General features: G+C 38.6%; 1 protein-coding gene across 8 annotated transcripts in view; it reads right to left on the bottom strand.

Annotated features, from left to right (window-relative positions):
- Positions 1 to 3,198: 3,198 nt before the first annotated feature.
- Positions 3,199 to 26,134, bottom strand: part of CAPRIN1 (cell cycle associated protein 1) — a 39,152-nt gene continuing 16,216 nt past the window's right edge. For 2 of the 8 annotated variants that reach the window (XM_074586387.1, XM_074586379.1), the window contains exons 7-19: positions 24,450 to 24,587; positions 22,991 to 23,043; positions 22,818 to 22,904; positions 17,631 to 17,786; positions 16,669 to 16,777; positions 16,129 to 16,190; positions 13,774 to 13,884; positions 13,073 to 13,222; positions 12,721 to 12,871; positions 9,676 to 9,870; positions 8,342 to 8,442; positions 7,438 to 7,501; positions 3,199 to 5,880 (exon numbers count right to left, since the gene is read on the bottom strand). In XM_074586387.1, the coding sequence (XP_074442488.1) occupies positions 5,816 to 5,880; positions 7,438 to 7,501; positions 8,342 to 8,442; positions 9,676 to 9,870; positions 12,721 to 12,871; positions 13,073 to 13,222; positions 13,774 to 13,884; positions 16,129 to 16,190; positions 16,669 to 16,777; positions 17,631 to 17,786; positions 22,818 to 22,904; positions 22,991 to 23,043; positions 24,450 to 24,587 (1,442 nt within the window). In that variant the 3' untranslated portion in view covers positions 3,199 to 5,815. The remainder of the gene's footprint in view (positions 5,881 to 7,437; positions 7,502 to 8,341; positions 8,443 to 9,675; positions 9,871 to 12,720; positions 12,872 to 13,072; positions 13,223 to 13,773; positions 13,885 to 16,128; positions 16,191 to 16,668; positions 16,778 to 17,630; positions 17,787 to 22,817; positions 22,905 to 22,990; positions 23,044 to 24,449; positions 24,588 to 26,134) is intronic. The other 6 variants (XM_074586381.1, XM_074586384.1, XM_074586380.1 and 3 more) reach the window with 3 other exon arrangements.

The following is a 26,134-nucleotide window of genomic DNA, read 5'->3' as shown; positions in this document are numbered from 1 at the left end:
CAGTATTTTTTGAGGTGAACCCAGGTAAACCCAAATTACTGAAACCAAACCACCGATGCAACAGAAGTGTAGCAAGACAATTCCCTAAGGTATAGCTATGAAATATTTGCTTAAAAGGGAAGGACATAAAACAATTACATAGATTTATTTTTCAAATGTTTACATAAGCCATGGACCAATTTGTTTTAAATGTTGAGTTAAAGAACTGCAAAGACATATATACAGGTATGTTTAAGGCCATCAGAAAATTTAAATCTGACAATTAAGTAAAACGTAATTCTGAAGACTTATTTTATATGGTAGATGCACTACTAAAAATTTGTTCTAAAATTGAATAGCTTTAAAAAAGGAAACACATTTCCACTTAATAAAAGTCTAATGCATAATTACTAAAATTTATCTTGATACCAAAATTTCAGGTGGACTCTTGATCCACTATTGGGTATTTGAGCACATTTCATAGAAAGGAGAAACTGGCCACTGTAGCTGGAACTGAGCTAGTTACACCCGATTATTTTATGAACATTAAAAAGTGGGGAGGGAACAGAATGTAGCTTTTCAAATTAATGTGTTAGTAACTGCAGCAAGAGCTAACAATAAATTTAATTCAAAACAAAATGTCAAGTTAGGCTGATGTTTCCTAACGCTGTTCTCTTAAGCGCCGCTCGAAGTGGCTTTAGGATGTGGATTCTGGAAAACAGATTTCCTTTCTTCCATTAAGGCCAGATGTAGAGCCACAAGTAATTTTAATTGCATTATATTCAAAAAGCCTAAGAAAGCAGTTAGTAGAATAGCACCTCTTCCCTTAGACAAACAGTTTAGAAAATTAGTTTCTCATCAGGGACTCTGACATTCCGCACCAAAACTTAACCATCACCCAGTGTCTGAAACCTGGTAGGAACAGACAGAAATCCAAGATGCTTTTAAGTTTTCGCAGAAGCGTGAGGGTCAAGGGCTTGCTTTCACATAAAGGAAGAGACATTAAATTTCTTTAACAGTCTACTACAGGGTAGATGTTTTCTTTCCCTTTGATGTTAGACGATTTGAATGCAACCTCAAATCCTGAACAGCCGAGGTGCAGTAGTTCTCAAAAGCATGGAACCTTTCCTCTTGGAAAATGTACTGACTGGGATGAAAAACATTTGAATGTAAAAGCAAGTTTTGTCATTTAGAGAAAACCAGAAGGAAAGAACACAATTTTGAGTTTCCAGCCAAGTTCACAACAGTAATCCTAACTATGTTTAAGCCCAGATTTAAACAAGGGAATAATCTTTCTAAATTCAAAAGGAAAGTTTTATTGTTCAGGACCATTTCCTGCTTGCTCTTCACACGAGGCACTGATTTTTAGGTCAATCGGTGGTGAAGAACACCTACCCAGCCCACCTGTAGAACTTGGTAGGTACTAGCTCAAACAATTAAAAAGCCTTTCCAGTCCCATCCATGTTCAGTGCAGCTGGAAGGAATGCTGTAAAAAATGTGTGCAGAGATTTGAAACACTAAAATACACAGCCTACTTTATATAGTCGCAAACCTCAACTCCAACTATGAATTTGTATCTTAAAACTACCTGTTTCGATACTTTGCATACATTTTATTCAAGAACAGTTTCGCATGAGAAAGAGGGGTGATCTTTATTTTTCAAGATGTGACTAACAGCCTCATTAATGGGGCTGGTAAGGAGCAGTGTCCTCATATCCCTTCATATCCACAAGAGACTTGGGATGGGAGAAAACTGGGAGAATATAGCAGAACTTTGTCCACTGAGCCCCAAGACGCGTCTCTCAGATGTGCATTTATAATGAATGGTTCTTGCAAAGAAGAGGTAGGAAAAGTCAAACTACTCAGCTTACACAATGCCAGAACTTCAAAAAAAAACAATACGAAGAGCAAGATTTTTCTGCCCAATTGGTTTTGATCTTATTCTGCTGGACTACGAAGGTTTTGCCCTTATTCTGCTGGACTACGAAGGTTTTGCCCTATTTGCTTTTAATCATATGAAGTTAAACCACTTTTTCATTTATCGTCTTTCTAATATTTGTCTAAAGCCCTTTCAATAACTTTTCTCTCAAATGGCATTTCAGAGAAAAGAAGGAAGCTCGATCCATTCTCCCAAGACACTTTGAAGGTAGCCTGTAACCCAATCACAGAACCTGCCTGTCTAATAAGGTCAGCAGGATATTTTGAGAAGACACATTTTTAAGGTCATGAAGTTCTCTGAGCGTTACAAAGCCCCAGCAGAATACATTGACTGGCTATTAACAAGAAGTGAACATTACTCTTCAGCTACTCTGGATGATGCTTCAGAGATTGCTATACAAAAGACAGTATCTTGGAAACAAAACAGGGGTTAAGTGAAGTCTAGAACACCTCCCACAGCAAAACCCGGAATTCATATTGGTGAACTGTTCTTACAAAGACAGCCCGAATACAGGAAGAACACCCAAGTAAAACGTAGGACAAACTGATCTTAGGTATGAGACAATAGCTCATGATTTCCAAGTATAATATTAAAGTCATAGGATTTCTAGGAACGATTCAAGTTTCCCAGACACAATAACATTAGGTAGAAACATCTGGAAACTCGAGTGACTTATAAATTATTTTTAAGAATCCTTGCATTACAGCCAAGAGGAAGACAGGCACTGAAGCCAGAAGTTTGTTTTCAAACCCATACCACTGTACACTATTGCAGCCTAGAAGTATTAGACACTGAAGCCCCTGCCAAAATAAAAATCTGTATTTCCTCATAGTAGCTGTATGTGCAAGGCAGTCACAACTAGCCCGTTATGATCCCCGAAGACTGATTCGCAGAAGAATCAAGTAAAACCACCAAAGGCTGCAACAGATGTGTCTACATACAGGCTCGGAAGTAGCACTTTGTTATGCTCTCTCACGCCCTCCAACCACAGATATCAGGCTGGAGTTCTCCCACCGCAGCACCCAACTAGAATTAACGCAGCTCACCCCCTGGCATCCAGTCCAGAACTGCCACTTTCAGCCTCAATACGATCATTTATCATCACGGCCTTTGTTCAAAAAGATGACCTTTTTCAAAAGAAACGTTATCTAGGAGTGCTTGTGATCTGGACGTAACTCAGATCTAGAGCTAAGTTACGGAGTGAAGATACTTAAAAGCTCCCCTGAACAGGCCAGAAAACCAGTTTGTGGATCTATGTGCCGTACTGTGACTCAAGCCAATTTTTCAGTATACTGTTTATTAGACGCATGTATTGAGATTAAAGGAGTCAGTGCAAATTCCCAGATTAAACACATCTTAAGTACTTGTTTTACGGTTATAACACATCTCTCTCTATCGGCATACAGTAGAGCAGCTACTCTAAAGACCATTTTCATACATGAAAAGGCTTACAAAGTTGTATCTCAATTAAGAGGCCTCTCAACTACCCAATGTTTTATTAATAAATTTAAGTTAAAAAAAAGAAAAAACACCCCCAAAACCTTAAATGGAATGTTCTGATCCATTCGGCGGTCTTTAATTTAGTATGCTGCAGGTTTATTGTCAAACTACAATTAGCTATTAAAGAAGCATTTGGTGTGCAATGGAAAAAGCTGAATAGCTTGTGTTCTACCAACCATTTAAAAAGTAAGCTGATGCACACAAAAAAAAAAAAAAAAAAAAAGAATTCACTGTTTTCCTACATCAGTTCAACATTAAAAGGTTTGTCTTTTTATTTTTTTTCCAGTTAAAAAACAGTTGGGACTATTATCTTGGTAATAGCTTCCTAAAAAAAGACACAGAACAGCAACTTCTCACCAGACTGCAGTTTATATTGTTATACTGGTATGGAATGTTTCTAGGCCTTCACTAAAACTGCTGCTTCTAGCCATCAGCATCGTTTCAAGATGTCTGGTGTGTAGTATCTTCTTCACAAGCTTATCACTTCTCTCAGTAAAAACATTTCGCATTTGTGCTCTTCACACAGAAGATGGAAAAGTGATATCACCACCTATTTGTATGGAGTTTCAGCTTATTTCACAATGAAGTCAAAGTATCTGACTACAAGTTCTGAAAGTTCAGTTGTGATACAAAGTAGAAATGACCCTCTGAGTGAAAACAACCTTCAGTTTTGTATATAACAGTTAGACAACACGTAGCTGTTCCTTAATGTCACCTTTCCACAGGTAGGAATTATTTGATGAGCAATACTTAACGTATATAGCACTTTTCTTCTTGCACGTGCTATAGAATGCAACAGAACTACCAACACCTCTATGGAGGCAGCTATCAATATATTCTCCCCACTGCAGAGAGAGTGCATGTGCGCAAAAGGTAGGCACAAGTGATTTTCCAAAGATTATACCACAAGTATGCAGAAAAACTTGAATAAGACCTGGTATTTTCCAGCTCCTAGTCTTATGCCATTTGTTTTATACATTGCTGCCTTGATGAAAAGAAAGTCCATAAAAAGGAAAGCTTCCCCGAAGAAGTCACAGCTATTAGAATAAAATCAGAAAAACAGAAGGAGGGTTTACATGTATTCAGGAAAAAGAGAATCTATCAGGGAGAAAAAAAACCCAAAACAAAAGACAACCTTATGAAATGTCACCCCGTTACATTAAATTTAAGTCGTTGAAAACCAGTGTTCCAGGATACAATTTTTATAAACATGTTTTATTTGTCTTACTTATACCATTAGAACTGTAACTGCTGGCTGTCATTTCCCTTAAAAGGGGAAATCAATTCAAACACATACTGGTGCTTTTCAAAAGATAGCAATTAAAAGGGCAGCAGCAGCGGGCATTTGAGATTTCTTAAAACCTTCAAGGCTGCAGGAAAGACAAAAGGACATGTGACCAAAAGTGTTATGATTATCCATTAGAGATTTCCATCAGTACCGGCATCAGTTATTTAGGTGATAATACAGCAAGGTCAAGTATTAGTGACAGACAATGTGCAAGTCATAAGGAATGATAGAGAATACCAATCCTTACAAAAGTCATTGCTATCAAAGAAACTTAAAAGTGTTTCAAAGAGATATCTAAATACTTCACATCAAATATACCGTGGCCATCCAGATCATATCTCACATTTGTTGCAAAATTTTGTTGAAGTGCCAAATCAAAGCTTTTTTTTCTTTCTTCTTTAAAAAAAAATAATAAAAATTACACAAGTACATTAGCAGTTATGCAAGCGATCTTAAATCCTTAGCCACAGTAAACAGGGCCCTGGCGATGAGGAGTGCTGTAGCTAAGGGTGCTTCTTCTTTGTCAAAAACCGGCTAAAAGCCTATTTGTCTATTTAGGGAAATATGCATCACTACGCATCTTTAACTGTTCAGTGCTTCAATTTAACAAGAAAAAGCTGAAATGCAGTTGCTCTACCAAGCCACACTTCACCTTTTCCATCCTTTCATGGGAACATTAAGTTTTGTCAACTGCCACCACAGTAAATCTTTGAATTTGCAGATTTTATCCAAATTTGTTATGTCACTTTTAAATGTCAGAAGTGAGTCTTTGTTTTTTCCTGCCACTTCAGTTAACCATGGAGATGGGATCACCCTGAAAATTGCCTTTTTTGCTTTACTCTTAGCAAGGGTGAGGAATCTGAATCTCATGTGCAAGGCTCAAGATGATGCTTAGGACAGAACATGCAGAGTAAACGTTGTTTCGTTCCTTTCCATATCCAGGTAATATAAAGCTGGCAACTGTAGTCCTGTCATTATGGGTAATGAAAATAGTCCCTTTACAACAAACTTCCTGTAAGGGAGAACAAATAGATAATAACTCTTCTGGTAACATGTATAGTACACTGGCCAGTGTGGTTTTGGCGTTTAATGTAATCCTGTGAATTTCTTTAATTCACTTGCTGAGCATTCATTTGAGGCATCCCTCTGTTTGGTCTTGGGGGCCCTCCACGACCTAGAAAACATATAAAAAAGGCACTTGAATTATGCATGAAGTCAGGTTATTTTAAAAAATTCCTAAAAGCTCTAGTCTAAACTGGGTAAGAATTCCCAGGCTTGTATCTAGACTGTGTATGGTTCTAAAAGCTCCTTCAAATCAAAACTCAACAGCATGTAACCTGTCTTTACAGTTTTCAGCTTTATCCCAATACTTTTTTTTCCTCAGAACTACTTAAAATCACTTCAAATAAAAATGAAGAAAAAAATATAATCCAGTCATGAAAATATGAATATAAAACTAAAAGTTCTGCAGTAATGTAAGGAATAATTGGTCTACAGTATTTTAAGTAAGTCCTGTGAGCTAACGAATCATGTTTTAACTTCCGTTCTTTTATTCCTTTGTTAAGAGACTGCCGGTAGCTCACGTTCTCAGTATTATAAGAATTGTAGGTCTCTTGGGGAATCCCTCTCATGTTTGCCTGCACACCCCTGACAATGAACCTCAAGACTTTTCTTCATTATCCTTGTGCTTCCTAAAATACACTCACAGTTTCACCACAGCCTAATTCTACACTGAACTTCAGGCCACAGTTCCACACTACAGGGCTGTCAGTACCAAGACAGTCAAAGACAGAAGTCTTCAAAACCAAACTACCACACGGAACTCTGGTTTCATGGACAGTGCAATGTACAGCCTTGCCTCTCATGGATATGGACTCTCAAGGAATAAATCAAGATTCTCATGGAAATATCTGTATATTCTATATATTCTCATGGAAATATCGGATGAGACAGGAGAGTCTCATCACCAAAGATCTACTAAAACTAAGAACAACTGTGGAAGCAGTGTTGAAAATACTATCTAGAAGTTTAACTACAGCCTCATTATGTATGTGGAGTTTTTTGTTTGTTTTCTCAGATGAATATGTGGCAAACACCCTTACGAAGCTACAGGACGACACACTTCCCACAAGCTAAAAGCAACAATTCTCTCAGATCAAGTAACAGATGAGCATGGAGGGAAGTTATGTGTTCTTAGATCAAAAGAGACTTCCACAACAGATGAAGTAGGACATTAGGCTGCAACAGAGTAACATACAATTTTAGGCTGACAGCCAACGGAAGCCTATGTCTGTTTTATAAACACGTCTTACCTGCAAACTACTAACGCACCTAGTAAGCAGATCTTAAGTCTTGGTAAACCTCACCAAAAAAACCCAAGTAAATCACTTTCCTACGGCTTTCATTAATAAAAGGGAACTAAATGGTTCTGTTAAAGTGTCAAAAGCAATTGTTGTTTTAAATTCTTTTCAAAGGAACAGCCAGCTACGCTTCCACTACAAGTTCCAAGGATCACAGTATAATTCCAGTCATCAGGGACCTCGAGAGGTCCTCCAAGTCCAACCTCCGTTCAAAAGCAGGGTCAACTATGAGGTCTGAGGAAAGTAAGCTTATTCTTTAATTGTGACCTGCTCAATAAGGAGTGAGGCGGCTTTTTAAATCCAAAACTATAGAAGGTGGATTTAAAAACCTCCATTCAGCCCAAATCAATTATTCACTACTTAGGAATTACCTCTAGGAGCTCCCCGAGGTCCACTTTGTCCAGAGCCACGTTTGAAATTCTGTTGATATCCATCCTGAAGCAAAGAAATGAAAAAAGTTACGGCATAAAACCTGGGCATTTTGTCACGTTTCAGGAAGCTATTAGTTGCCAACAAAATAAGCAGCTTTTAAAACTATGTGCACTGACAAAACACTTGTGACTTCAACATATAGCATTCTGTTGGTTTAAATCATCTTGGAAAAGTAAATTCTGACTCCTACCAGTACCCAGGAGGAATAATAAAACATACAATGACAAATTCTCTCTCCAGTTACAGGATATGTTGTTCGACAGAAGTAAGAAATGTAAATAGACATATTTGGTGTTCAAATTTTTCAAAGTATACAGAGGTCAAACAGACGAAGTTGCTGAAGGACCAGTCAATAAATGAAGCGACATTCTAACGGCAGGATCGAAATCTGTCATCTCATTTACTTATAAATACTTGTTTAGGGATATGCAGAGTTCGACGTTTTCCAGTCAGTCTAAGTTTTGAGCATACTTCCTTCAGAACAATGAAATTCTGAGCAAGTTTCAGAATAACGTATCAGCATTGCAGAAGACAGGCAATCCCAAACAAGTTTGAAAAGTCAGTTTCAAAGGATTTACGTTCTTCAAGTTTCTCTCTCAAAGCTGTGAAAACAATTACGTTTAAGGCAGAGTTCTTTAGTAACTCCTTTATAGATCAATCAGCCAAAACCAACACATTTAATATTCTGCTATTTCCAAGTATCTATTTAGTACCTGAAACTTTTGTCTTCATTAACAATAAAAAAAGCCCTCGGAAAAGTTTTGACTAGTAGATTTGAGTGCTTTTGTTGACAAGTACTTTTTTCTTCTACTTCTAGACTGTCACAACATAATGATAGCTTACCCGCTGGTAGTTTGAATAATCCCGAGGAGCATTAAATTGGGGCTGCGTGTAACCGCTGTTTGGAGTGTTGGAAAAGGAAGGACGGTAGCCATCATATCCTCCTAAGGAACAGGGTACGAACAGGGTACAAGTCTTTCACTTGGAAATGATTGCCTATTACTTTATGCTACCATATAAAGAAATGCAGTAACAGCATTTTACCTAAACCTGAGGGCAAAAACCCTTTTACTAAGTACTGTTTACCTGCAAGTCAAGCAAATGTTTGCAACACCAGTGCTAATACCATCACCCAGAAATAGGAATGAAGATCTCGTAAGAACTGAGGAGACAGCAATTCAATGCACTGCTCTAGTAATTTGAAGTTTGATTTACGTAACATTTAATCCAGAGCTAAAGATAATACTACGATCTAAACATAACAGAGGTGACCTGCAAGGCCACAACAGCCAACTCAAGCAAGAAGCTGCTCCTGAGCAGACTCTCCTGAGTGCTGGGAACCATGTCCAAGGATGGTTCCAGTCCCAAGGGTCCAACACTGGGAATCCAGATCAATTTTAAGCACACAAGTAGTGACCACTGCGTTCCCTACTACAAGCAGTTGTATTTTTGTTATACGGGTTTCTCCTCTACTCTCCAACCACACAAGAGGAAGAGAACATGGTGACAGCACACAGTACTGTATCCATTAGTCTAACCCTGAACACCTGGCAAGGAAATGGTCTCTCTCTCCCATTCTAACATAGATCTCTTCATTAATATTGACAGCCACATATAATCATCTCCAGGAATCGTGAATGCTCTCTTGTTTATCCAGAACTATCATTCCTCCGCTCTCGTTAATTCTCTCAGAGTAATGGCTTTGGGACTTTTTTGTTCTTTTATTTCTACATTATCCAAGTCTATCCTCAATATGATGAAACATGGAACTCTAAAAAACACTGCTTCTACCATAACTCAAAATAAAAAACATTTCTGAAGTACCAATTGGCATCTGAATCCCTCACTTGATGGCTGTGAAATTCTGTTGGCTATTTCTGTGTTTGCTTTTACTTGCAGTAGAGGCCTAATCAAATTAACACTAAGGCTTCAGTACATAACAGAAAGTAAGTGTTTCTTTGTCTACATCCTAGTAGGAAGCCTAGCCAAACACCTAAAATTTAAGTTGCTTAAGTTAGCTAAAGCAAACGGCATTTTTACTACAAGTTTAAGTATCTTGCAGAGATACCACTACAGTATAAAACCAACAGTAGGTCAGTTTAATACTTGGTATCTTGAGATGGTGTTTCCAGAAAGTAAGCAAAAGTCAAATGAGAGTGTTTAATAAAGCTGTTTACCTCTAAATCCATTTGCCGGTCCCCTGTAACCATTCATTAAGCCACGAGCCCCACGTGATCCACCACGAGACACTCCTCGACTGTTATAATAAGGCTGACTGTTACGTGGAAATCCAGTATTCTGTTGAGGAGGTTGCTGGTGGTTACCTGCAACTTGATGGGTCTGGTCCGGGGAACCATGGTAAGTACCAACCACTATATTGAAAGCAGGGAGAAAAAACAAAGTATAAAAGTCTGCATTTCTTTATTTATGTTCCCATATATACTCTCTGCCAACTCAACATTCAAAGCTTTGAAATACCATTGAGCACATCAATAAATGCTCACCCATTCAAAGAAAAATAATCTGCAGAATTAAGTAAAAAGTACAGCAGTCAGATATCTCACAATATTAGAATAACCCAGAAATGGTAGAAAGTTGATTTAAGTCAGCATCAAGAAGTCTCTAGTGCAAGCTCAGCAACAAGTGTTCCTAATGTAGGTACAATTCTCCTGTGCTACTTCAAATCCTTTAAAAATCAGCAACACATACTCTGGAAAAAGCAGTATAATTCCTCCTCTCTGAACTAGCAGAGAGAAACTAATAAATCTTGGCTTTCACTAAATCCTCTGTTAGGTGTTGCTGTGCTCACTAAGGTGAGATTGACGGGAACATTTTAACAGAGCTGCTGTTTTGACTGTCAGGCTGGGGGGTCCTTTCTTTATACAGGACATGTAAATCAAGAGGCAAGAGCTGACTGGATAGCTTGAGGCTATCTGCACCTTTGAAGTAAGGTATGCCACAACATCTTCACAGGAATCACCAGGAACGAAGTGGATTACAGAAGCAATCCAAGGACCAAACGCACAGTAAGAGTAATAAAAGACGGAATTCTGTACATAAGAGCAAAACAGCTTTAAAATTTAGCCTGGTAACAAATGCTGAAGTAAGATCTCAAAGAAAATTAAGTGATAAAGCCCCTCAGGAAGATTTCTCCATCATCCATCAGGGAGCACAACTTCACGTCTACTTCACCCAGCCACGGAGTGCTGTGGAACTTTTGCATATGTAGATCCTCCCTTCTCCTCAACTTCCCATTGATTCTCGTGAAATGCATGAAGTGGTCATCCTTTTGATTGTTTAATTAGTGTGCAGGTTTTGTTCTAAGGGCACTGCATTTTCTGCCTATCAACAGTTACATTTACTTAGCTGTTATATTAAGCTAAGCATTTCATATTGTATGGTCCACCTTCAACACCAGCATTCCCCAGACTGTCTTTCTGCCGTGTGCGGTATATGGCTCAAAAAACATCTAGATAGACAAGGAAAACTTGGTTCTCCCTCTTCTCACCTACCCGCCCCAGTATCCCGCCTTGCAAGGAAGACAAAATTCAAGCTCGTAGAAAAAGGATCAGGCTCTTTTCCCCTGCTTCACCTCCAGCAGTTATTAGCACTTCACCCTTGTCATCTCTGTCCTGTGTCCTTCACTCAAAATCCTGCTCTGCATCTGCAAATTTTATCTCAGTGGAAAGTGAGGAGTGTGCTGGGAGAGCAACAGCTTTGTACAGACTTTTTTTTTTTTGAAGTTGCTAACTTGGAAAGCATTCTGCCTGCTGTATTCAAACCATGTCTAACTGATTTCGGCAAAAGATTCTAGATCTTTATGAACCTTACATCGTCTGTGAGAAGCAGTCCATATTTGCTCTCAATTGTAGTTTACTATTTCCTTTTTAAAATGTCATCTCAAATAGTACATTGTTGGGTTTTTTTAAAAGCAAATTTAAGGATCATCCAACCTTAACATCAGGAGAGCAATTACTCCACTATCCTGCTTTCATCTTTAGAATAATCCTTAATCCCGTCAAACCTGTATTGGGTGTGCATGGCAGGTTTTGGTAGTGGGGAGTGGTGGGGCTACAAGGGTGGTTTCTGTGAGAAGCTGCTAGAAGCTTTCCCCATGTCCAATAGAGCCAATGCCAGCCGGCTCCGAGATGGACCTGCCACTGGCCAAGGCCATCAGTGACAGTGGTAGCACCTCTGGGATAACTTAACTAAGGCGGCGGGGGGGGAGGGGGGGGGAAACCTGCACAACTGCAGCCAAAGAGGAGTGAAAATATGTAAGAGAAACAGCCCTGCAGACACCAAGGTCAGTGAAGAAGGTGGCGAAGAAGGTGCTCCAGGCACCACAGCAGAGATTCCCCTGCAGCCCATGGTGAGGCAGGCTGTCCCCCCTGCAGCCCATGGAGGTCCACGGTGGAGCCAATATCCACCTGCAGCCCCCAAAGGATCCCATGTCAGAGCAAGCGGATGCCCAAAGGAGAATGTGGCCCTGTGGGAAGCCCATGCTGGAGCAGGCTCCTGGTGGGACCTGTGGCCCCACGGGGTACCCACCACACTGGAGCAGTTCATGAAGATCCCACGCTGGAGCAGGGGAAGAGTATGAGGAGGAAGTAGAGACAACATGTGCTGAACTGACTGCAACCCCCATTCCCCGTTGCCCTACGCTGCTCAGGGGGAGGCGGCGGCTGAGAAAATCAGGAGTAAAGTTAAGCCGGGGGGCGAAGGTGTTTTAAAGATTCAGTTTTATTTCTCATTATCCTACTCTGATTTGATTGGTAACAGATTAAACTGATTTCCCCAACTCAAGTCTGTTTTGCCTGTGCCTGTAATTGGTGAGTGATGTCTCTCTGTCCTTATCTCAACCCACGAGCCTTTCACTGTGTTTTCTCTCCCATGTCCAGCTGAGGACAGGAGTGATAGAGGGGCTTTGATGGGCATCTGGCATCCAGCCAGGGTCAACCCACCACACCCATATAAAACTGAATCAAGTAGCAAAATTCTTTGAATTTTGAATTTCTTTTGAATCTTTTGAATTTCACCCCCGACAGATATTCCAGCCGAGACAGAGTAACAAAAACCAGGTACTGTTCAGGGGGAAAGCGTGGCAAGACTAGGAACATTTCAGAATGTGTGACGTGCTTTGCTGCATCATCTAGGACTTCACAGCCTGATGATCTGCTCTATTCAAGCTATTGCCATTTTAGTTTTTGCTCAAATAAGTTTACCTGTCTGGAGTTGTTCTTGCTGAAGATCTGATTGTTCTACTTGGTGAGGCTGATTGGAGAAACTCTGGTTGTAACTGGCCTGGTACTGATTTTGCTGCTTAAGGGTTTCTGGCTCATTAACAGGAGGAACAGGTGCATTCATGTTGAATACCTATAATGTTAGAAAAATAGCTCTCTGGTCCAATTTGTTTTTTACAATTCCTCATCGCATCATGTAAAGTAGTATGCAAGTCTGAGAATGTGAATAACCAAAGACTACTTTATGTAATCCCATGACTGATTCCAGTGTTTGCATAAAAACACAAGGAATGACTACCAAAATAAAGGGATTCAATATTAATTTATTACTTACTGTTTGCATGGATTGGAATGGAGCTGCATTAACATTGATTCCGCTGCTATGCAAAGGTTTGCTAGATCCAGCCTGGAACACCTGCGGCTGGGATGCAGTGGGAAGTGATGACGATGACGGGGTCTGGTCTGCATTCAGTGACATTGAAGCCTAATAATTAAAACAAAGACCATTTTGGCAGCTTTTGAGTAATACAAAAAATTAACTTAAAAACTTCACTTTCTTTTTTTTAAAAAAGTGACAATACCTCAGGTTCACCTCAACAAATGAGTATTTTCTACTTCAGCTGAACAGCCTCATTCACAACAGCATAATGGGAGATGAAAAACCTAGCAGTCTTTTCCCTCATTAACTTGAAACACAACTAGAAAAATCTAGAAGGGGAAATGAGCAAGTTTTTGGGCTAACTGCCAGCCAATGGAAAAAAATAAATCACATTTCCTAAGCCAACAACACTGATGCCTAGCTGCCGTTGTTGACATGTTACTTCTAACTAAACAAACAATCTTTTAAGACAAAAAGTCTTACTATGAAGGACTTACTGGTCACAGACAGGCTCAAAATTTTGAAATTAAACAGAACTGAAGCGGCCCTACCAGTAGGTAACTAAAAATTACAAAGCTTTGTACAAAGAAACATGGACTAACATTTGATCACACCTGCAAGCAGAGTCCTTCCCACCCCTGTGAAATCTGACTTGCCTGAATCTGGTCAATTGATTCTTTCTGTGGCCGTTGCTCTGTTGTGTGAGAAGGCTGATACATGGGTTGGGAGGCTGTATATCCCTCACTTGTAGAAGAAACCAAGGGAACCTGACAAAATAAACCCCAAAGCGCCCCAGAAGTCAGCTGATGCTCACACACAGTTTCAGGAAAAGTATCACAGAACTCTGGAATGAATGTTACTCTCTAGTAAAAGTACGTATTTCCTGCAAATCTTTACAAACCTTAAAAATTAAGTACTTTAACAAGTAGATGTTCAAGCACCTCATCTTGTCATATACTCTAACGTGTCACACCAACCACCCCCCACCAGATTGTAGTCTGTGGATATTTCTCAATCAGTTGGACGTGTATTTGCTTTTACTGCAGAACATCCACATCCTCCTCCTCATTTCCTTATGCAACCCCAGCTACCATTACAATAAAGCTGGGGAAAGAAACTGAGACAGAGATATATACAGAAGTTTAAATGAGAGAAACTCCAAGCTCATACAGAAATAGAGAATGTTTCCAATGGACTAAAGTTGCTCATTTTACAGCCTCTGCTCCCTTACACAGAGACCAGTGAAAACTGGCCAACAAAGCAGAGGACTTTGCATTTAAGGCCACTGGAGACGTTAAGAGGCAACCGATAACAACTGATGGGTGTGTTCACATTGCTTTGTTGAACTTTCAAAAGGAAGCTTAGCTACTGCTTGCAAGATCCCCAAGGGAATCATTGGCAGGAGTGGCAGAGGAAAGGAAAATAAGAAGAGAAAAATCCATTGGGGTAAAGTCACAGACATCATTTAACCATAAAGTAAAAGCTAGTGCAGAAAGAACTCTGACAAAAAAATTATTCTACACCTACAAAACAACAGAACTCCTGAGAGTACTAGCACTTCAGCAGTTACATAAAGAGGAAACTCAGGAAAAGACCCCCATTCCTGTTACATAGAAATAAGTGACTTAAATCTTGCAGATCTAATCTGGACAAGATCAAGCAATTTATACTACCATCAGTCTGAGACACACAATCTATCCAGGCTTTTCTTTTTGTTTTCAAACACCTACAGGGATCAGATTCATAACTTGAGACCAGCAGATTCCTTCAGAGATGACACACGTGCTTAATTTTCCTATTCAGGAAATTCTTTAATCACGAGACAATTCGGTAAGAAACTGGCACATCTTACTGAAAAGGTGAATAGACCATTTATACATTGCAGAAGCACGCATAAGAAATCCTACTTAAACAGGAATTTCAGGAAAGCTAAATAGCTGAAAACAGCATTCAAACTCATTCTGACTGCTCTAAAACTCGCAGTATTAAAATACTACCCAAGCAAGCAACTGGGACTCATCCTTAACAGAACAAGTCAAAAACAGCACCACAAACTATATAGTTAATCCATTAAATTTATTTGTGGTCTGATGCCCACTTCAACAGATACAGACTGCCTTTTAACCAAGTTCTTTTGAGTTTGGCATTTCTGTCACAAATGAAGGACAACTTGCTTCCACCTGAATTAGAAATATCACTACGTATGGCTTAAGCTGAAAGAGAACAGTACTAGGCAAAGACTGACATTTAGTGGGAGATATCCCTGCCCAAGGCAGGACAGTTGGAACTAGATGGTATTTAAGGTCTCTTCCAACCCAAACCAGTCTGCGATTCTGTGTGATTCTGTGACATGTCAATTTATTAGTCCATCTTGAACAGAATGCACAGAGAAACCTCAAGTTAAACTGCTATATTAGAGTAGCACTAACAGGCAGCATTCCAAACAAAGTACTTCCTCTGAATCATGAAAAAAAACCACTTAAAATTCACCACTGTCACACGGGATACAGATTTTAAATGATGGCAGTCTAACACACAGGCACCTGGAACTCTATTTGTGAAATGAAAAATCACATCCACACACCGAATTTGAAGACTGAGGTGAGCTCCACAGATTGAAAGAACGGGGAGAAGTCCGTATTGGGCCATCACAACGAGCACTGCAAACTGCAACTGCTTCTGGGCTTGTGCCCTTCAGTTAGGCCTCTCATTAGAAATGCAGTTTCCTCAATAAACTCCTACTTCAACCTTGAACCCAGGAGTTTTCCAAACAGGGTAATACCTGATAAGATTCCATTACAGAAGATATGCAATGTCTGAATAGCATAAAAGCTCTATGTAGTAATGCTTCTAAGTGATAATGCTGAAGAGATAATGGACATAACAAATTTCCCAAAATGAGTGCTTCAGCTTTTTCTTTGAGTTCGTCATATAGTTAGGAATGAAGTCATCTTATAACATCAAAACTAAAATAATTTAAAATCCCAAATACAATTTACTAAATACATTACCTGTGTAGCTTCTGGTTGCACAGGAACTTGATTAGGCTGGGCAAGTCTTGACTCAGCATGAACTGAAGTAAAATAATTTCAGTTACTACATTGTACAATCAAACCTTTCACAGAACAGCATCACCATCTTATCCAACTCAGTTATTTGAGAGCTCATCATCATGAAGATGATTATGCCTTTGGCATGGCAAAGCTACACTCAAAATACCAATTACTATTTCCATGCAAAGTACGTTTTTTTTCTAGTTGTCCAAAATAATCCAGCGATTTCCAAAAGGCTAAGCAAAACTATTTTGTTCATTTAAAAAAAAGTTTAAAACGTTCCACACTTGCAAGCAAAATGTAGAAGCAAGTGAGCATCTGAAGTCTACAAACAGTATGCTTCAAAAGTACAATCACATTTCTGAGAAAAACACACTTTAACTGGGCGGTATTATTACTTGTGATGATCTCTTTACTATGTAGCAGTAACTGAAGCATTTCTAACAGATGACTTGCAGACTTTCCCAATATTTATGTTTAGGATTTACCATTACAAACCTGGAGGGCAAACCATTTGTGGCATGTCCAAATTCTGTGCTGGATTCATGGGCTGCGCAGACACAATGGCAGGATCGAGTGTTTGGTTCTCAAACTCCAGCATAGAGTCCTGGGAAAAAAATAAAAATAAGAGCAAATCCAACTTACTGCATTTTAAAAATATTAACATTCAGAGTGCAGAAATTACCAGGTTACAATAAAGAAAGCTTAGTCCAGTTACACAATTTCTGGTTTTACCACACAGTTTAAGTCAATGAAGATGCTAAAAATTCCAAAATGTATTTATCACAATAAAAATTCAGTCCATGTACACAAATTACAGCTTATGTGACAAAAAGATAACTGGAGGGAGATTTCAATAGCCTGATAGAATAGGCAGTGATCTACTCTTTGTTCTTTATCCTAAATTAACACTTTGTAGGGAGAAACAAAAAAAGGAACATAAAAAGTGTATCCCTCATTTGTTGCCAAGGTGTCTACTCTTTTCTTTGCAGAGGAAGAGGAGAGGCTTTTTCTGAGGTATTCCATTATGTCCCAATGCATTTCTAGTTGGATCTAACTTTAGAGATTCAAGAGAACCTTCAAGAAGCAACTAAAAAAAAATATTCTCTTCACGTGTTGTATAATTTTTTCACAACACAAAATTTAGAACTAGCTTACAGAAGGGATATTTTACATCTGGTCTCACTTAAACAGAATACACGCTACGGCACCCCATGATGCCCAACCTTCTGCCTTCTCTGTGGATTTAGTACAAACAAGGACTGAAAAGCTAAATAACATTCTCATTGTACTTTGACTTTGGATGAGATCTTGCCACACAGCACTATACTGTTTGCAAGACCACTGTATTTTCCAAATAAATTACAGCAGACTCTCTAAATCGTGACTAACATCCAAAAAGCGTTATTTTGTGTTTCTTTGACTCTAGCTTCACAGTACCATGGTGGGTTCCATCATACCTGCATGAAGTTATATGGGCCCTGCATCTGCGCCATAAGGTCCTGTACTCGCTGTCTTCTAACAAGAGGATCTGCTTGAGCCACAGTAGTGAGTGTGTGAGGTTCAGGAACCGGAGGAGATGTAGCTTGTGTCTGTTGCTGCAGCGAGTTTACAACCTAATAAGAAACAAGCAACCGACTGAAATTTCAGCTTAAGATAGCACCGCACAGAAGTGACTCAATATTTCTTGAAATTTATGGCTATTGCCTAATTCATTATGGTCACAATTACTATAATATTCTTGAAGAAAAATACCACATCCTCCCAGTCAGGCCAGTACTGGTGCTGGCCAGGTACTGACCCGAGCACTTCACAGGATGAGAAAGTTTAGAGACTGTGCTCTATTTTCTTTCTATCTATTCTATTCCCCATCAAGAACAGCACCAACAAAAATTGGTTCAATATTATGGGGATTTTTTTAGAGCAGGATTTGAGACAGCAATTTATCAACATTTGCAAATTTAAAGAAAGTTAGGGAAAGGTAAGTTTCAGAAATAAGCACACATGAAGAACAATTCTTCTCTCATACCTTTTCAGTAATGTAAGTAGAGTCAGAATTTTTGTCTTTCGTAAGACTTCTAAAGTCTAAATTTTCATAGCCATGTCTAGACCCAAGGTCTCAAGTGTTATCCTAGCTAACTGATTTATGGTCTCAGAGAACAGCAGGCAGCATTGCGGGATGGGAAGATTGCAGAGAGCACTGTGGGGGGACACCAGAAGCCCAGAAGCAGAAGCACAACTTACAGCAGGCAAGAAAGCTCAGGTTTACTAGACATATTCCACTACGGTGCATATAAACAAAGGTACAGACAGCAACATGCTTTCCAATACCACCTTATCAAAGACAGCAGAGCAACCAGGAAAGCTGAACATGAGCATCTAAGAACAACCATCAACAAGGAGCTTGAAAACAGATTGTTACGAGGACACCTGACCTGCACAAAGTAGCACTTCCGCGGTCCTAACCGGTTTTGCTCTTTAGGCCACTCCCATAATACAGAAGTGCCATTTTCAATTTGCATTCACGTCAACAACTGTCCTTTAATGAGAAGATAACTGTCAATAACTTGTCTATCGCTTCTCTATTCCCAGGAGCTTTTCATCATTAATAATCTTCCAGATAAACATGTAAGCCTTAAACTTACAGTTGCACAGGATATAAGTGTTATTAATTATTATTATAAATTAATGCACCTGAAAGTTCAAAATATTTAAATAAAATATCTGGTTTCTTATTAAAACTGCAGAACAGAGTTTTGTACAGCTGTCATCACAAGTGCCAAAACAGTCTCTTTTGGACCAGTTCTATAATCATATGTCTGAATTTCCAACTTTAACTCCCTCTATCCACCCTCAAAGCCTTTAAATTTTTTTTAAACTTCTCAAAGAAACCAACAGCACTTCCCAGGATGCCTACTCTTTCCTCAGATATACAAACATTGTCTGTGTATGACATTCCGCACATGCAATTGCCTCACAAACTCCAATGACTCTTTCCTTGACCTAATGCTGAGCCATCTCGAACAGAAAATTAAATAATATTTTAAAAAATTAAAATCTCTAAACAAAACTAAAAGCCGATCACTACCTACATTCCTCTTCAAGATTCCCTTCAGATCCAGATCTCCACTATGAGCAATCCAAGGGGAAGTAATGTGACAACTCCCATGGGAGTACGCTCTAAGGCTGTCCACACTGGCAAACCACCACAACTGCTCTGCTGTATTACACAGTCCACAAACTCCAAATTATGGCCTGTTTCCAAATTAAGAGTGAATTCCTTCTGAGTGGAAAAAACATCTTTTTGAAAATGTCATCAGGAGCGCATATACGGAGCTCTCGCACATTACAAAGCTGTAAAATGAAAGTAAAGAAAAAAGGCAAGCCGGATGACTAGGTGAAACCTGAGAGGTAAAACCAGCAGCTACTCGTCTCCTGCACAATCATTATCAAAAATGTTCTCAATTATTTGAGTACTATTGCTCAACTTAGGAAGTCCAAGCCATTCTCAACAATTCAGTATCTTCAAGAAAAAACAAGCTGACGGAATAAGCAAGAACACAGAACAGGGACAAAATTTTATCAAACGTTTTCCTTTTTCACAAATAGTACAGTACTAACTTCAGATGGTGCTTAGCATTTTACGTTATCTTTTTCAAACCTCTTTTTTTTTTTTTTAGTGCCAAAAGGAACTGCTTGGGGCCTATTCCTTTCCTCTTATTATCACTACCAGGTACTTAGACCTATTATAATCATAGCAGCATGAAACTACTAAAAAAATAAAATATGTTCAAGTTCTGCATATTAAGTTTCCAATGAACAGGCTCTAGTTCTAAAGTTAACAGCTAACAGCCTGCTGCACGAAAAAGGTACAGAGACTACTTAAATATAAGAATCATTATTCAGAAAGCAAATTATTACCCAACTACATCTCCATTCGTCTTGGGGGCATAGCAGCAAGGTGGAATTCTTTCTTTTTCTGCAGAATAGCAGAAATTGCACGCTCCCCTTCTGCCACCCTGCCTCCTGCCACTCGACCTCTGCCCAGACACAGTCAGAGAACAACAGGGTTGAGAAGGCCAGGGGGCAAAGGAGGAGGAAAGAAGAAGTGAGACCACAAACCAACCAGAATGTTGTCAGTCTGGCAGTCACAGAACAGATTTTCCAGTTCTACAAAAAATACGCACACATTCATCCAACCAAAGTTCCATAATCTAAGACAGAGAACTGTCTATACAAGCAGGTTCAGTTTCAGGCACTTATTACAAAGGAAGCAGTTAAAAAAAATAAAATCAAACAAACAAACCTCAACAACAAGCAGAAGCCACCCAAACCCAGATCAACAACAACAAAAAAATGACCCCACAAACAAAATCTCCACTATTATCAATAAAAGACATCTTCACCAAAATTAAAACATCATATAATCGAAATGCAAATACAATTCTGAGAATTCACAAGCAAATTCTTCAGTTTAAAGAAATGTCATTGTGAGACACCATCATTTCTCAAACTATAAACATACCATACCCACAAATCTTGAATGTATCACATCTACTCAACCATTACTGAAAAAGAGAGGAGTTTGTGATATCCTTCCTCTTCATAAACAATTAGGGAAATTCTTCTGCATAAATATTCTCTTTCAGAATACCACCAGCTTCCAAAAAGAACAGCTGTCATTTGCAGCTCTCACGCTGCTAATGCCACAACTACCTTGAGCTGTATAGAGCCTTTGTGCCCACATGTATCATCACATTCCCTAAGGATAACTCAGTTGCATTCCCACGAGAAATGGGCTTTTGGTGCCAGCAAGAATAATTTCAAAGACCGTTATTCTCTGTTTCCCCTTTTTGTGCTAAATCTGAGAAAATAAGGTTCTTAATTATGAAGATGCAGTCTTCAAATTGCTTATCTGTACATAGTCCAAAAAACTGAGACCAAAGTATATATAATTTGTATTGGTTTACAAAAACAAAGCTGATATAATGCGGATTTAGCTGACTAGTAGAGATGTGTGGAAAATCAGGAGTTTCTGAAATTCGTCTGATACAAAACTACAACCTGAATTGTTTTACCATACCAGTACAGTTACTGCATATTATTATTATTCCCATGAAGAAGCATGTGAGTTTTCAACTGTGCAATACAGTCTTACAGTTTAAGAGCAGAGGGAAGCACACCAGGCTTCAATCATTAAGGCCATTTCCTATACTCTCATGTCTTCATCCACATTACTTACATTAAAAACCGCAGAGAACTGAACCTCTAGGCTACTCTGGACTCTTGGTATAAACACAGATTTACTTTGGGTAAATTTCAAGATGCCAATCAAGAATTAAATTTAAAATACTGTGCCTTGTAAGAATATCCCAATCAAGCATGACTTTAATCTGTGTGGTTTTGGAGGTTTCTTAGGGGTTTTTTTGGTTTGTTTTTTTTTGTTGTTGTTGTTGTTGGTTTTTTTTTTTTAAGAGATTTCTTAGATTGCATTTGATAGCAATGATATTTTAAGGTTTTTTAAATGAGAATGGAATACTATGACAAGGTACTACCAAAATCATTCCTGTACATGGGAAAAGTTGTCTCGTGAGTTATAGGAGCCTCACACCCACCCTAAGTATTATTATATCTCTTAGTGGTCTTCAACACCGTTAAGACACAAATTTCAGCTGGACTGAACGTAAAAATTGGGCAAATTAGATAATCATATCAAAATGGCTCCTCTCTTTTTCACCAGTTGAATACACGATGAACATTTACTGCACTCCCACACTTAAAAGAGCCTGAAGACATCAAGGAAGAGAGTCTAAAAGACTGACCATCTGTAATTTTCTGCTACAGAAGGCTAAAGCGAATCAAAAATGAAGCTGCTAGAAGATGCTGCTCATACCTGTTCCTAACAGATGGGATAGAACCCAAGTTCCAACATATCAAACATCTGAATGACTCCATGCGACTTGTCCTTTCCCGTACGTGCAGAACACAATTTAAAGTATAATAAAATGGACTTGTACATGTAGTTAAGCCTAGAGTCTAAATTGCTAAACTGGGAACAGATCCCAACAGCAACGTACCACAAACATCACAAGCAAACAGCCACTCAACTGCAAAGAAGTAACAAGTTAAACACTTGAAGAACTATAGCTCTTGAAAGCAGAGACGTACAGGCAGGTGTATTTTAACATCAAATTATGTGCATGTGCAATTTGGAGTAGATATTAGTTGAGATACTAATTTTCAGCTCCCTCTCCATGGAACCACGCAACGAAACGCAGAACTAGCCATGCTGTCAGCAGCTGTGTAGATAAACTTAAGTTCTACATTTGCAGCAAAGTCCTCTTAAAAAAAAAAAAAAAGCCTTCACAAAGAAGCCTCTTTCAGCCTAAGACTTAAGTCCCATTTTCCCAAGCAAGCCACTACTGAACAAAGCAAGTTCTCCACAAACTTAGCCAGACTGCGCAGCTTCTATTTTAGATACTCCTGAGCTAAATATATAATTGAAGACTGAGTAGTGAGTCCAAACCTACTTAAATATATGTATTTTTATATATATTGGGGGAGAAGGGATGCAATACTAAAACCTATGAGCTGTGAGTCAGCGGAAACAGGGATTGCAATTTTACCTGCAATACACAAGATCTTACCTCAACCGTTTCAACTGTCCACTCATCTACCTGTTCCTTCTCACTACTGCTGAACTGAGTCTCTGCCATGAATTGTCTGTTTACATACTAAAATAAAAATAAGAAAGGGTATGAAAGTAAAAGTAAGTGGCATTAAAGCTATACAAAATGACAATCTTTCCAGTGAATAATACCTCAGTTGATTCAACTTCAGTTGGTTCAGTAAATTCTTCCGCTGGATCAGGTTCTGTAAGAAAAATATATCATTTATGTGAAAAAAACAAAGCAAACCAAACATCATGTTACAGACCTGGAAGATACAAAGTTAGATGAAAAAATCCCCTCCTAAAACCGTGGAATTTTCAAGAAGTGTGATGCATGTTTGCGGTCGTTATTTATCAAAAACGTTTACTTTAAAAACGTGTTATAGACTACTACTACACAGGAAGTACAGCTAGGTATAAGAATGAACAGACAGGCTTTTACTCCTGAGTGACATTAATACCTAATATTAGAAGCTTGCTACTTGTTAGGGCATGTGTCGCCTTCTCAGACATCTTCAAGGGGATGGGAATTTGATTAGATCTGAAATTCGAGCCTCAATATTGCTGACTTGTACAGTTAAGTATCTGCTGGGTGCAGAAACAAACCCAATGCTACAAGGTAGATGAAGAAACTCACGTCTCAGAATTAAGAAAATAGTAACAATGGGATATTACAGAGAATTAAGGAATAACAAGGATTTTCAGAGTTTTGAAATAAAATTTTTAAAAAAATTTCATATTAAATTCTTGCTTTGAAGAGTTATGTTTAATTACCCTAAATTTCAATTTTTTCCACAACATATTCAAAAGGGAAAAAACATCATGAATCTTTTCTTCAAGGTTGGTACCACATTCTCAGTTTCTTAAGTATATAAGCACACTCCTTGCTTCAAAAACTCTTCCCTTATGACAAAGGATTAAACTGGCGGAAAGACTGAAAAGTGGAAAAGCCTCAGGCAACCAGAACTTTAATCTTCTATCATTTTAATACTACAGACAAACAAAATTGTGTTTATAAATCATAATGAGAAGTTCTGCAGGAAAAACAAAATCGGAAAAAGATGATTTTCATTTGCATAAACCTGCTTCTAAATAATTTCATTGTTAGCCTGGGTTCTTATTTCAGCAAGTGACATACCAGACAAACAAATGCTGGAAGATGCGTTCAAAACCAAGTACTACTAAGCGACTTTGTTCGTTCATTCAGCTGATGCTCCGCAGCAGAACAGTTAAGTCTTTCCTTGCACATGATGGAAGAAATTTATGATGTGATGTTTAGAAAGGATCACGGTCTCTCAAAAGTAGCTGGCAAGAGTCAGCCTTACAGAACGCTTCCTGGAAAACAGCTCTGCCTCTCCCTCCCCATGGCTCAGAGCAGGGCTCAATGAATGTCTGACTGCCCCTATATATGTTGCCTGACCAGAGGTATAACCAATTATCAAGAAATTACATTTCTACTCGAAACACCAGCACACCTAAAGAATTCAGAGACAAGTGGTTTTTGCGCTTAAAACTGCATTTGTAATTTAATCATTCCGATGAATCCAAAGAGACAAGACAGTACAACACTAACAAACATGCCAGTCACAGGGGATCTTCATACTCTTACCAGCTTCTGCTACAGTGTCTTCTACTGCAGGTGCGGGTGCTGCCTCTTCTTCCTCACATAATCCATTCTGATGGTTATGGGTGCTATCGAAGTAACTAGTTTGAAGAATACGTTCAACAATCTCCTTTAGTGCTTTATCTAGGAAAACGGAAGAAGTTAAAGATTAACAGTAATTCAATCCTAATAATCTTTTCCTTCCTTCCCAAAGATCCCACATAAATTTTATTAGCCTTTTGCTAGGAAGATGTTGCTGGCCCAAGCTAGTCCATGGACACTACTGTTACAGGATTTCTTCTGTCTTACTAGATAATATTAAATAAATCAATAAATAATCCACTTATGTTCAGAAAAATCTGAAGGGTAAGGAGAATCTTAGGAGAATGTAATACTCTTCAGAAGATTTGTGAAACTTCAAAGTGAGGTAAAGTTTATGAATTTAATTACCATACTTTTATTCCTGTTATTTCAAAAATACCCAATTGCTTAGTTTTCAGTTTGGAAAGTCTTAGACGCTCGCTAAAGTTTTAACTGTAACTGATTTATTTGTAATTTCCCAGTTAAAGAAAATCCTCACTGTATGGCAATTTCTTATGAAACTACTGTGAGTACAAACACATTTATACAGGTAATTCAAGAAGGTTCTTTCCCCCAGGTGAAGTGGCTCAGAACAGCCTTTGTAAGCGAAACAAGCACAAGCCTGTACTCAGTGCCTCAGATGAATGCTGCGGTGTCTTAACACAAAACAAATCAGCCACATTGGCACGGCAGCATTTCTGACTGTCTTGGCCAACAAAAACCAAAACAGACTCAAAATGGAAGATTCACAATGCAGGTCTGGCACGCATAATCACCGTATGAATCAATATGCACACACGAGCACAGAAATACAATAACATTCATCCCTATTATAAGACAAAGCAAACCAGCAACGACTGCCAGTGACATCACTAAAAGCTCATCCTGAGATCCAGATACAATATCCAGCACAACTTCATCCAGAAAGAAAATGACTAGGTCTCCAAGCGTACATTAGCTCTCTCCCAAAAACTATCCCCATACCTCCTCCTTCCTCCACCTCTTCAAAAAAGTACGTGGCCCATCCTTTGAGCTCTCACAAAGATCTAACATCACAATCACTTCAGACTTGAGTTCTCGCAGAACAAATATTAATTTAAAAAAATACCAACCTGGTACATCCTCACAAGATTTCATTTCAACAATATAAACAATTTGAAGTTTCTGATTCTACCACTAACAAGCAAAATCGTACAATTAAGGCCACAGTATCTTACAAACTCCTGTGTATCACCCCTTAACAAAGCAGGTTAGATAACTATTGCAATACTATCATTTCACTTTCTATGAACAGAAGACAAAAAAGTCTTTCAACAGCTCAGTACTACTCTAATATAATAAGGATAATTGAAAATTTTTTAAGAGGGGGAAAGCTGTTAGCCATTTTACCTACGAAAAGGTATACTATTGCCTAAAACTTTTGTATTAATTTCCAATTAAGAGACTTCAAAATTCCCCAAATTACAAAAACCACAACTGCTTAGCAGAGACATTTTCTTAAGGTGTAACGTTAGAAGGTATGTGTTTGTGAAAATTCACATTTCTGCAAGAAAGCAGTCCATCTGCATGATCACACCCTGATTTACAGAGTTTATCAATCAAATGCGGCA

This window comes from Larus michahellis, chromosome 4, assembly GCF_964199755.1.
Source record: "Larus michahellis chromosome 4, bLarMic1.1, whole genome shotgun sequence".
In the NCBI taxonomy this organism is placed as follows: Eukaryota; Metazoa; Chordata; class Aves; order Charadriiformes; family Laridae; genus Larus; species Larus michahellis.
Note: the sequence above shows the minus strand (reverse complement) of the source record. Positions and strands in the feature narration are given on the sequence as shown.